We start from the raw sequence: 13,620 nt of genomic DNA on the forward strand, positions 1-13,620 counted from the left end.
TGTTTCTTGAATTGAAAACTGGGGATAATAACGCATATTTATATGGTTGTCTTAAGGTTTATATAAATGATGCCTGGCAAATAGTAAGAACTTGTCACTATTTTATTTATTCTTGAGATTACTTGACAAATATGTGGGGTCTCCTTGAGTCATAGCCCTTAGTCAGCTTCTATAATCTTTGGAACTTAATTCTTAATCTCTTTATTGTCACATGCTTGTTGATAACAAAGAGGAACTGATTAGCAATTTATTTCAAAATGTGTGTATTATATTTGATGGGTCACACTAGCAGTTATAAAGCAAACAGTGGGGGTGGAGAGTGGATGGAGTGAGTTCAATCACATACCTGGGAAAAGTCAATAGTGAAGATAGAGCCTCAATTTTTGTCATGCTGGAGAAGAAAAAATGTGGGCACAGGATTTGAAGCAAGGGATTATGAGTTAGAAACACTGAAGCTTTTTCCTGGTCTCTAACTTTATACAATTTGTTTTATATCTTCACTCTTCTTTTCCTATTATAATTAAGATAATAACATTAAAATGTTTCTAAAATTTACTTTAAGATAAGGAAAAATGATGACATTGAAAAATAAAAAAGAGATATAAAAACTTGCTGGACACATTTAATTTAATGCATGTTCTCCTCTTTGTAGCATTATGGAATACATGTTTTATATGTACTGTATTTGGGTGACTACAAGTCAACAATAAGATAATTCACAAGAAAAACACTCTTGTCTTTAAATAATCAGGCCAAAATTTTTACTTCTGTTTGAAATTTTCAATTCAAACTCAGTGTACATTTGCTTTTACACAATACGATTCAGGAATTAAAGGCCTGTCTCTTTAAAAAAAAAAAAAAAAACCAGCAGCCAGGCACACAGTCCTCACACTGAAAACTTGGAAAGAAGGCACCCAGATGACTGCCTGCCCAGGAAAGCCTAAATGCCCTCAGAGAGTTCAAGACAGCTTTTTTTATTTTTATTTTTTCTTTTCCTTCTCCCCCTGAGTCAGGTCAAAGTGAACACACTACTTTGCTTCAAAGACTGGATTCCTTTCAGTGTATTAGTTAAGATGTTTTGCTGGCCAAGACTAGGAAATCTATAGGAGGGCGGGTTAGTTTACACACTGTCCGCTTGTCATTGTCTCTAAGACACACAAAGCCGCCTAAAAAACACAGCTCTGCTGAAGTACTTGCGACAGACCACGAACAAATCCTGGGCAAGTAATGGGCAAAGAAATATCTCCTCTTACCTTTTGCAGATTTTTTAAAAATATGCAAATACGACTTATAAGGCGTCTTTGCCACACTTGAGTTCACCTACGCCTGAAATTAACAAAGCTTGGTTCTTCCCTCTGACACGCAAAGGAAGCTCAGAGGAAGCGCATCAGACATTGCCGCAGAACTTTCCAGCTCTCTAAGGCTGTATTTTGATACAGGAGGGGCATATTTTCATTCCTTTTTCAAAATGCACCTTGCAAATGTAACAGGAACCAGGCTAGAATCTCAGGAAAGAGGAGGAGGAAGACTCCGGGAAGAGGGCGGCTGCGGGTCCCAGGTCCTGGGTCCTGAAGAACCTGGTGCGTAGGAGAGTCCCTGAGGCTTCAGCGGGGGCTGGTTCTGCTCGGGCAGGTGCTCCTATCCTCGAGTGTCGTGGACCGGACCTGGAGAACTCCACGACTGTCTCCCACCTGTGGGAGGGCTGGGGCTGGACGGTAGGGACACAAATCTGCAAGGACCGCACCACAGGACCGCGCGACACGGGAAGGCTGGGAATCAGAATCGGGAAAGGGAGACTCGGGACAGGAGGGAGGGAAGGAGGCCAGAAGGAAGGAGCGATCTAGGTGCAGAGGGGGTGGAGAAAGCCACAGGAGCAAATTTGGGGCTGGACTATGCCGCGCTGGGCTTTTAACCTGGGCAGTGGAGGCGGGGGAAGGAACGAAAGGAAAGGGGAGGTGTGTGGGAGAGGGGTGGGTGAGCGGGAGTTGAAAGCAAGTGACATCAGCGAGTCAGAGAAAAAGGGGTGAGCGGCAGGCACCGAGAGAAGTAGGGCGTTTGGCATTAGGAGCTCGAGCCCAGCCTGCCCTGGCAGGGTCCCCAGTGCCCCAGAGACCATGCAGAAGTCGCCTCTGGAAAAGGCCAGCGTCATCTCCAAACTTTTTTTCAGGTGAGAGGGTGTCCAGCGGATCTTTGGAAGGACACGTGCCCATGAAAGGAAGAGGGAGTGAATATGGGCAGAGTTTTGGGGGAAAGAGGAATATTTTTTTTTTAAGAGATGCACTATCATTCATTGTTTTGAAAGAAAACATGGATATTGTGGAATAAAATTTCATTAAGAGAAAAAAGAATAAGCTGAAGCCAAGTGTTTGAATAGAGAGCAAAATCTACTTGCCACTGAGAGTCAGACTCCCAAGAATCAAATATGCTAAGGTGCAATTGATTTGATTTTTTATTTTTTTGAGAAATTTATAAAGTTGTTAGTAATAAATTCTTAAGTTTGTTCTTTGTTTTCCCCTTTCATGCCTTGGAAACTTGTCTTCTTGGCACACATACTACAGGTAATAAATGGTTACTTGTTAGCTGAATTTTGGGGAAAAAAACGGGATAGAGAAAGTGGGAATTATGTGCCTAAAGTTTTTATTGTTACGATACTGAGTAAGTCTAACAAGTATTGCCACAATTTCATTATTCTTCTTTTTAAGAATGAAAACAAATTTGTCAAAGTATTTATCTTAAGCATGAACATGATGAGTGATGGACTTTTAAGGGAGGTCAGAACAGTCATGGAAATGTGAAGCACTGGGTATAGGTACTGAAGTTATGTGCAAATGGTAATTAATAAATTGTACTCTTGTTCTACTTTGCATGTGATGTGCAATAAAAGCTTGCAAACTTCATCTAATGAGGTTTTTAAAAATAGTTCAGAGTCTTAGGCAAAGTGTAATTAAATGTAGCATTTCATATTTGAAGTGTTCTTTGGATACCACATCTACCTTGTTCCTGTTATACTTGTATGAATCAATGAATAGGTACAGTTCTCATGGGACCTTTACTTGACTCATAATTCTCCAATGAATCAGCCTAGTGAAGTATTAGAAAAGTCAAACATATTATAAATATGCCTATGTGTGTGTGTGTGTGTGTGTGTGGAGGGGAAGATATTCAGCTTTCACATGTCTCTAATGTTCAATTCATTGTATGTACAATGAGCCTGGAACTCAGGTGTTAAGGAGAGTTCATTGGCCACTGAAGGAGACTCCTCCCCTGTGTATGGGAGAGAAGGACTTTACTCTTTGGAATTACTTATTCTTCACTATTACCTGCCCACCACACATCTGGGGATTGAGCCCATTGCTTTACTGCTAAGCTACATCCCCAGACCTTTCTTAACTTTTATTCTGGACAGAATCTAAGTTTCTCAGGCTGGCTTTGAACTTAAGATCTTCCTGCCTCAGCCATCTGAGTAGCTGGGATTGCCGGCTTGTGCCACCACCCCAGGCTTGCAATTACCTTTTGTATTGACATTTTCAGAGCCTTTTGTTACTTTATTTATAAAACTGGCTTATCTGTTGATCAATTTTCCTACTACTTACAAAATCACAATGTTAATTGGCATAATTTATAGCCTTTTTATTAGAACACTTTGAGGAGCCTAAAGCTAATCAGTCAAAAGGCAGCTTTTAGGAGAAGGAATATACTGTGGCTATTTCTTTTCTTTTTATGGTATCAGGGATTAAAACCAGGGGGCTTAACCATTGAGCTACATTCCCAGCCCTTTTTGTATTTTATATAGAGACAGTCTTCCTAAATTGCTTAGGGCTCTGCTAAGTTGCTCAGGCTGGCTTTGAACTCTTGATCCTCCTGCCTCAGCTTCCCAAGCCACTGGGATTACAGGCACGTATCACCGGACCCAGTTTCCCAGGGCTACTTTTAAGTAAGAAAGAACTTCAAAATTAGGCATTTACAAAGTATTTTTTTAAATTTTACTTTTGCAGATTACCTAATACATTTTAGTATAGTTTGGGAAATGCTCTTAAATTGAATTGGAAAGAAAATGTATTATAATGAGTACTAAATTTGTTAAACTATTTCATAATAAGTTCCTCTAAGAATAGGTGTATTTTTAAAAATTAAGTTCCTTTCATTTATAGGAATTGACAATCACCTAAAGTACCAGTGATTATAAACTTCCTATGGACTATAAGGGTAGAAACTTATTTTCTGCATTGGGGTAAGCAGTATTGCTTAGTGGTCAAGGGTGGTAGACTTTGGATTCATATTGTTTAGATTCAGACTCTACTGCTTTGTAACTTTGTGACTTGAGACAAGTCCCTTAACATCTCTGTGTATGTATGACTTGACCTTTAAAGTTTGAAGATTAATAAGGATTAATCTTTTGAGAAAATACATGTGTTTAGCCTAGTAAATGTTAGCTGCTATGAGTAATATTATTATTGTTATTATTTACCACATTTTGACATTCTTTATAGCACAGTGTGCTTTGTTTGTATAAGATGATCAATTCATCCTCTTGAGCATAATTTTGTGACTAACAGTTTGTATGTGCAACGAATGGGCCTATTTGAGAATTTAGGAAAAATCTCATTGAACATGGCTTTAACATATATTTAGGAAAAAAGTCAGATACTCATATCTTCTTCAGTCCCTTAGAATTAAACTTTCTGAATATGATCCCATTGACTTCAGAGTCATAAAAGTGTAAAAATATTATGGTCTGGTTATAGATTTTATCAAATATTTATTTAATTATCTAGAGTTTGTCATTGGAAACAAAAATGTTTGAGAAAAATCTATTTTCTTAATTTTGCAAGGATTTCACATCAAATACAAATTTTGAAAGATATTAAAACTATCATAATGCATAATATAAAAGAGATTTTATCACAAAAATTCAAGCAGTTTATGAATATTATGGGAAATAAGTTCACTAAGTTGAAGCTTTTATGAAAACCACATTTATGAAGAAAGATGTTTATAAATGGAGGTGATATACTTTCATAGAATTGGATTCATATCCTAGTGGGATCAATTTATAAATGTTTACCTACAGAGGTTATGTTTTCTGATTTTGAGCAATTTTTCAAGTTTACATTTTCTTATAACATTATTATAATTATTCAGTTTTTTCTTTTCTCTTTCTCCATTCCCTGAATTTCCCGTATTCTGTTTAATTGTCATAATGTGCATCAAACCATGTGTTGGATGACATAATTGGAATTCTGGTTATTGTATCCATACCTAAATAATCTACTTGACTTGTGGAAGTCCCACAGAAGCCAAATGTCCAAAGTCCAAAGACTGGGTACCAGGGCCTTCCATAAATTCTACAGATAAATCTCAAGCCAGACTGAAAAGTAACATCTAAGATAGAAATTCACAAAGAATCGCATATTATAAGATTCAGGCTAATAGTAAAAAACTTTAAGACATTTTAGTAGTTATTAAACAGAAAACAATGAGAAATTTAAAAACAGACACACTAGAATTTTCAGAATGGGTGTGGCGGCTAACAGTGAAAATGACACTCCTAAGCATTTTGCCTTTGATCAAAATATTTTTTGCATCTTTTATTATGAAATTACCTTTAAAAATAATATATAAATTTATTTTCATAAGTATATATTAACTTTGATTCTTAATGGTTATTATCTTATAACTTGTGTTTGATTAAAGATCATATTACCCAGACTGGTCATTTAGTTTAATTTTTACAAGACTTTCGGCTATACTTGAAAATCAAGTTTTCACCATAATTCACTTTTTTAACAGTCAAGTACTACCTAAGTTTGGATATTGTCTTTCAAAAAATGTATTTCAAACTTTAAAGACAATTCTTACAGAAGGGAGCAATGAAAGTATAATTATATAAATGTAAAAAAATTCATAGAGCATAATTTTTGAAGCAGATAAAAATACATTATATAAATTAAAGCACATTGTAAAAACCTCCATTATAATTATTTTATATTGAAATTTTATTTCTGTTATAATACATGAATAAAGCTCTAGTTATGGCTGTGTCATGAATCTTTTTGCAATTTTTTGGGGGTGTTTATAACAATGTTGCCAAGGAAAATCAATTGGCTACTCAAGCGAGAGTCTAGTCTGGTTCTGACCAATACTCATGCATTATCGAAGGTTTGACTCTAACAGGGTTAGGCTATCTGAATTAAAAAATAAAAAATCATAAAACCAAGGCCAATATGAGATGAATAATTGGTATTCTGATGTAAAGCACCAAGGGGACCTAAATACCATGCATCCACTGAGTGTGGGTAAATGCCATTCCAATGAAGACTGTTCCAAGTTTCCATCTCTGAGATAGGGGTCCCTCTGTTTTCATCAGTGTTGCCCAAACATTCACAAATGTTGACTCTACACCAGTGCCTCAGTATTTCTTTCCACCCATCTTTCCTTTGCTGACCATGTTGTTATAACACTGCTCAGATTTTTTCAACTTGGAATACATGTCAATTTTGGTTAGTTTAACTCAGAATTCTAAAATACCTTCTCTACACAGTCTAAGCAAAATTGTAATTATATATAGGTATATCTAAGAAGCATCTGTATGTAAATACATAGTTATATGATTGTTTCTTTTAGTTAATTTTACAAGTTGTAACAATTACCCCTTGGTTTCAAGTGTATTCCAGTGAATGTTTTTATATACTTAGAACACGAAGCATACAATCTAGTGTTGTTTTGTTTTGTTTGGTTTGGTATCAGGGCTTAAGCCCAGGGGAGTTTGACTACTGAGCCACATCCTTAGCCCAGTTTATTTTGAGACAGGGTCTTACTAAATTGCTTAGGGCCTCTTTATGTTACTAAGGCTGGCTTTGAACTTGTGATCCTCCTGCCTCAGTTTTCTGAGCCACTGGGATTACAGGTGGGTACCACCTTGCCTGGCTGGTTTTTTAATATTTAATTCCTTGCTAAAGAGAGCAGTGGAATCTATTTTTCTTAACTGCTTCATCAATATTTTATGTTTGATGTGGTAGTCAAAATATCCATCAGAGCCTGTTCATAACATAAGGGAAAACATGGTTTTACAAGGTTTTTTTTTTTGTTGTTGTTCTTTATGTTTTATGGGAGGAAGTAGGACTTAGTGTGATAATATTCAATACATAAATGTTGAAACTTGTTTTAGAAGGTCCTTGAATGAACACTGCTATAAAATATATTATTATTGTTAGTGTCCTTTAGTAAGAACCTGTAATTTCACTACGATAGAGCTATAATGTAAGTATAGGATTGCCAAACCATCAGGGAAGGGTGTTAACCATTTAGCATGGGGTTATATGTTGTTTGTCAAGACTTTAAAAACACCTCTGACTCAGCGGCAATTTTGGCCTTTTTAATCCAATGATTCCTGACGCATCTTGTGTAGGGCATTTCCCTGGATCAAAATCCCTATGATACAATGAGGTCAAAATGGGAAAACAGATTATAATAGAGGTTTGGTTGTTTGGGGACACTGACAGATAGGTTACTTTGTAAATATGTCAAGTACTTTATAAATATTTCAGTTGCTTCTCTTTAGCTTCTTAGAATGAATGTACCATGTAGTTGTTTCAGTGAGAAATCATCATTACCAAGTAGTTTTACTATAGAGCTATGTGTCACTAGATAGCTTGGGTACCTTTAGCAAGAAGCCTATAAAAATTCAATTTAATTTTAGACAGCCTGATGAAGAGAATTATATCCCTACAGAGCTTGGAAATATCTGATTTTCACAATTGTATCCAAGTTGTAAGGCTTTTCAAGTTTGCTCTTTTTCTGTGCAGCATGCTTATTACTATCTTTTGACATCAATAACTATTTTAAATTGTAAAGTCCTGAATGCTAGGGTCTTCTCCAAATTGTTTAGTGTAATATTCATACCATTTTTGGACTCTCATATAAAATGGTTTAATAATTTTTTGTGTGTGTGTGGTAAGAATGATTCCACGACCAATGTTAGAGACATACATATATTACACACTGATGACAACATCAACAATGCAACAGAGGCATCATTTTGATAAAAGAAGAGGAAGCAGAACTATGAGCAAAATTTTAATACAGCAATTATTCCATCATCTTCTTTGTGACCCTCATTGCTCAGTCTTTGAGAGACAATATATTTGCTAATTTCTTGCTCATAATGTAAGGAAATGATATGAAGTTTTTTGCTATCTAGGACTGTTAGGACTTTCAGTCCTGAAGCCATACTCAGATATTTTCCCAAAGGAGCTGAGTCTGAACAGAGTTCCTTTGTACAAATGATTCAGGGACAACTTGGGGGATGCTCTCATTCATTTATTCACTACCTTCTATATTCCATGCAAGGCATTAAGAAGGGAGAGGTGGATAGGAAAGAAATTGCTGTTGTCTTTATGTGACAAATTCTCTCACACCCAAAATCTCAAGCTTATAGAAACCCTCAGCAAGGGGACCTAATCCTGACCAAGGATTGCCAAGGTTTTGTTGGAGGAAATGTCTCTTGTATCACACTGAAAAATGGTATTTGGTAGGAGTTATACAGACAGAGGATGGAAATGAGTTAGTGAAAATTTAAATGCAGAACCAAGTGATAGTGTGTAGGAATGGCAGAAAGAGTGAGTGAGGCAACTTTAAAGAATTCAGAGAAGGTCCCTGAATTCTTCCTGAAATGAGTGACAGAAATTTGTGAGTGATGGGTCTGGAAACTCTAGCAAAGGCCAGATCATAAGAGGCATGGTAAGGTTTGTTTGAGATTTATCATATTGTAAGGGAAAAGCCACAAAATTTATGAAGGGGAGTGACAGGACCATTTCAGCAAAAGAAATGATAACCTGGAAGAATGGCAGTAAAGATAGAAGGATGGATCTGAAAGACAATTGATTAGAGGTGAAAGGGGAAGGGGAGAGAAGAACATCTAGATTTGCTGATCTGAACCACAAGGTAAATGGTGTTCATTGAGTGAAGAAGTTCAACTGGAGAAGGCTTGGTGAGGGAGTGGAGGCCTATGCAAACACTCTATATCTCTTTAAAATGAGAAAGAAAATTATATGTGTGGCTCAAATCCAGGTATTAATATGGTTATTTGAAAAAAGTCTTGGGCTTCTGAATACATTTTTTTTTCCTCAAAATTATAAGCAAATTGACTAAATACTTATTACCAAAGGGACTTCTACTTTTCAGCTCAAAGATAGATTTGACATGTAAAAACTCACATTTCTTCATCTGATGCCTGATAGATTTATGTCTTCTATCCATAAAAGTCAATGTATAGCTAGTATATGTGTGTTGTGAACAAAAGTAATCAAAGCAAATAAATCCTGCATGGATTAATTAGATTATGGAGCCAACTCAGACCAACATTAGTAGTACAGTTAGGCAGTAGATATTTACATAAATTATTTAATTCAGTGCATAGAAGACATAACTACAATGGGATTTAAAAATTTATTCACTATATTGAGTTTATTAAACTGTTGAAATTGAAACTCAGAGGTAGTAATTCCTGTAATACCAGAGCTAAGTTTTTATGCAATGAAGTTTTATTAGCCAGAAAGATAATCACTATAAAATGAACTCATTAAAGTGAAAGTAATTACTTTGGAATAAAAATGTGATTTTTTAGTTATTTATTCATTCACTTATGCACACATGCATGTGTGTATGTATTTATTAGAGTACATATTAAGCTCTTGATACCTGCCAGGGATATAGTGATTTAAAGACTTAAAAAAACATAAAAAATTATTAAACATTCTAATTATTCTGCTTTTGCTAGAATTTTCAAATATTTTTAACAATACATCTTTTTCCCTTTGGAATACAAAGCCATTATTAACAGATTAAATTTTTACCTTTGCCCACTTTTTGAAGGGAACCAAAAGTTTTGGTTTATAAAATTGTTTACTCTGCAAAGTACATTTCATATAACAAGCTATTCCAAAGTCACCAATATTATTTTTGACAATAAAAATTGTTTGCTATATTATGAAAAAATTAAAAAATTCTTATGAAATGTAAACATAAGTTCATTTCATTTAGAAACATATATTTGGTTTAATCTTGGACACAGTTTTTGTGTTCATTGAATTATTAACCTAGTAACTTTGCAGACTATTTGAACTTATGCAAGGCTTTGGTGATTCCATTGTTTCTTCTGCCATGAAAGGAAGTAGAAAGACTTTTGTCTTTCCTGGTTCACACTGAGTCACTAATGTAGAATGGGGTCAGATTCTGGGCTAGTGGACATGTATAAATTATTAGAGGAAAACAATGAGCTACCAAGTCTTCATTGATCAAAATTTGCTCGAAATTTAATTGTTTTGTGGAAAGAGATATCTAGCTTGAAATAGGATAAATAAATTCTTGAGGTAAATGCTTAGGCTTTTAAAGTCAGGAGCTCTCACTTCATAATTAACAGTATTTTCGATGGTATTGGCTCAGTGCTCCTGAAATTATTATCTGCTGATCACCTGCTCAAAACATATACTAAATATCAATGTAGTTTATGCATATATATGTAATATAATACATATATAACATGGTATATATTTTACGTTAAATATGCAGATTCCTGAGTTCTACTCTATACCTACTAAATCAGAATCTGTTCAAAAAATTTCAACTTTCCAGTTGAAAAATTGGATTCTTTTTGCTTACAAGAATCTAGGAACCAGTAGGTCATTAAGGCCTCAATTCTTCCTCATGTTTCTGATTCGGAAAGTCTAGGACAGGACTTGATACAGAGTTCACAAAAGCTTCCAGAAGATTCTGATCCATGGTTTTAGTTTAAAAGAAAACAAAACAAATAAAGCAAGAATGAAATGATTGTCCATTATTAATGTGTTTATAGATTCTTCGTTTCTTAGATCGTTAGTAAAAGATTAGAAAACAGATTTGAGGAAAAGTCTAGGGAGAGGTAAAATCTATATACAGGATTCTAATAAAAACAAAACAAAATGAAAAACAAAAACAAAAAGCACCATAAAATGTGGGGTATGGAGTGGTTTCCATCTTCTCCCAGTTCCATTAACCTTCTTTCTCTCCCAGCATTTCTCTTTAGAGTTCAAGGCAGAAAGTTGTAAAAATTAGCCATTCTTTAGTAAATTAACAATAGAAATAGTTCAACTTGTCACGGGATTGACTAGTTTCCCTTAAGTGGTTCCCGAAGCTTTCAGCTCTGCCTCCCACTGCCTCCTAACATTTCTTACGCACTTTCTACAAATGAGGGACTATGCATACTATCTCAATGAATTCTTTGAACAATTCTAGATACATTCTACATGTAGGAAATATGTGGTTCAGAGAGGTTAAAGAATTCATATAAAAGCTCACCCAGTTAATTATTGTGAAATCAGAATGTGAATTTAGATGGGTCTAAATCCAGATCTCTGTTCTTAACCAGTATATCATATTGCCCACAAATCTAGAATGGGATTCTTGAATTACACAATTTCACTTTGTTTGATTTAGAAAGCTTCTTGTCTCAGAAATTTATTCTTTCAAAAGTTATTCCTTTTAAATTGTCATAAGTATAAATAATATTATTTAAATAAGACATAAGACTTAGTTCTTGGAAGGGCCAGAGAAGCATGCCTTGCACTTAATCACTGTTATTCCTTTGTATAGATCCACCTACCTTTCTCTGGTGTTACACTATGACCATTAATACCAAGTCTTCATCATTCATGTCATCCATTTTTCTATTTATTTTATTTCTTAGAGCTGAAGGAAGGGGCTGGGCCACCTGGCAGATGGTTCTTCTCTTGAGTTTAGATAAATATTAGATTCTTCTAGTATAATGGTTTTGTGAAAAACATTACTTGTATTAGTGAATCCTAGTTTTCAAATGAAATATTCCATGGAATATACAAATAGAAGTGACCATAAAAGACAATAACTAGGGCTGGGGCTGTAGCTCAGTGGTAGAGCACCCGCCTTGCATGTGTGAGGCATTGGGTTCAATCCTCAGCACCACATAAATAATAAATAAAGATATTGGGTCTATCTATCTACAACAACAACAAAAAGACAATAACTATTCCATCAATTTGAAAATATAGTTAACTTCTCCCTTATAATAAAGGTGAAAATAAAGTTATTCTAAAGTGATTGTATGAACCATTTTCTTGGTCCTACATAATTATGTTTTTTACAGTGTAACACTTCTGAAATTGAGGTGCCCTTTACAATTGGTATTAAAAAACAAAATCAAAACAAACTTGTCAGCCAAAAGGCCTAGGAATAAATTGTAATATAGATACTTAGTAATACATAAAAAAGTGTGTGTGTATTCGTATATTCATATATATATATTCCTATAATTGCATTTGTATTTATTTTTTTTGCATTGGTTGCACCTCAAAAAGTTGACTTTTAACTTAAGTTTAGTTTGTTGCTTGCTATTTTTTGAGAAAATTTACTCTGTGATCTAGTTTTAAGAGAAAGAGATAATATTTAGTCTGAAGTTCGTCTGTCATACCAGGCAAGGTAATTATAGTAGAAGTTGCTAAAACTCAGCACTTCCCTGTGCCTTGAAATTATGCTGCCTATGCCACAGGTGAAGGTGCTATGAATTCAGCTTGTCACTGTACCTCTATTCATAGATGTGAAAGGCCAAAAGTGATTCAGAAGAATATATATATATATATATATTTGTACCTGAATGTAAGGCTTAGACTAAGATTTTAATTATTACACAAAAGAAGAAAGTGATAGGTAATTGCATGCCTAAGTATGTAATACTGTTAGTTTCTAAAAGCTGTGCATATTGTTTCTTTTTGAATAGATGAGTGTTAAATTGATGGCAAGTCTTTTGATCAATGTCACCTTAGAGTGTATAAGCATGATAAGATGTTATAAAACCATCATGGTATCGTCTTGTAGCTTGTTATCTATTGTCTGGGTGTTGTACAACTCTCTGTTAAGCTGTGATGAGAGCTTGTGTGAACAGGTGTGCTGGAAAAATGGGTTGTTAACTGAGCTTTGCCCATGTGTATTGTAGTGACATGCTTACTTATATAATGTAGAGATTAAACAATGAAGACATTAGGCAGGTTTCTCCAGACAAACAGAACTTATAGTAAATAAATATACTCAATATATATGATTTATTATAAGGAATTAGCTCATATGATTATGCATGCTGGCAAGTCCAAAATTTGCAGGGTTAGCTGTCAGGCTAGATAACTAGGAAAGCCAATGTTTTTGTTTGGGTTCAGAGGCAGTCTGCTGTAGAATTCTCTCTTGCTTGGGTAGACCAATCTTTTTGTCTGTTTTAGGCCTTCAGCAAATTGGATGAAGCTTGCCTACATTAGGGAAGGAAATTTGCTTTGTCCAAAATTCATTGATTTAAATATTATCTGATCCCCAAATATATTCACGGTTGACACAAAATTACCCATCACCTTCTGTGATCACTTTTCATGGCTTAAGTGGCAACAAATAATGCCAAATACAGAGTAACTTTTAGTAAATGGAAAACACTAATATCAGCCATAGCCCCACATTTGTAGTTGGCATGTTTTCAACTCCCTGTTTAGGCTCTAAGAAAGTATTTCTTTTGTCTCATTTTAATTCTCCTCTCCTATGAACTATACCTGTACCTTCTGTGATTTATGG

General features: G+C 34.9%; 1 protein-coding gene across 1 annotated transcript in view; it reads left to right on the plus strand.

Moving 5' to 3' along the window:
- Window positions 1-1,892: 1,892 nt before the first annotated feature.
- Window positions 1,893-13,620, plus strand: part of Cftr (CF transmembrane conductance regulator) — a 155,923-nt gene continuing 144,195 nt past the window's right edge. The window contains exon 1 of the mRNA XM_077796424.1: window positions 1,893-2,023. Within this exon, the coding sequence (XP_077652550.1) occupies window positions 1,893-2,023 (131 nt within the window). The remainder of the gene's footprint in view (window positions 2,024-13,620) is intronic.

Source organism: Urocitellus parryii, chromosome 3 (assembly GCF_045843805.1).
Source record: "Urocitellus parryii isolate mUroPar1 chromosome 3, mUroPar1.hap1, whole genome shotgun sequence".
NCBI classification, from domain to species: Eukaryota; Metazoa; Chordata; class Mammalia; order Rodentia; family Sciuridae; genus Urocitellus; species Urocitellus parryii.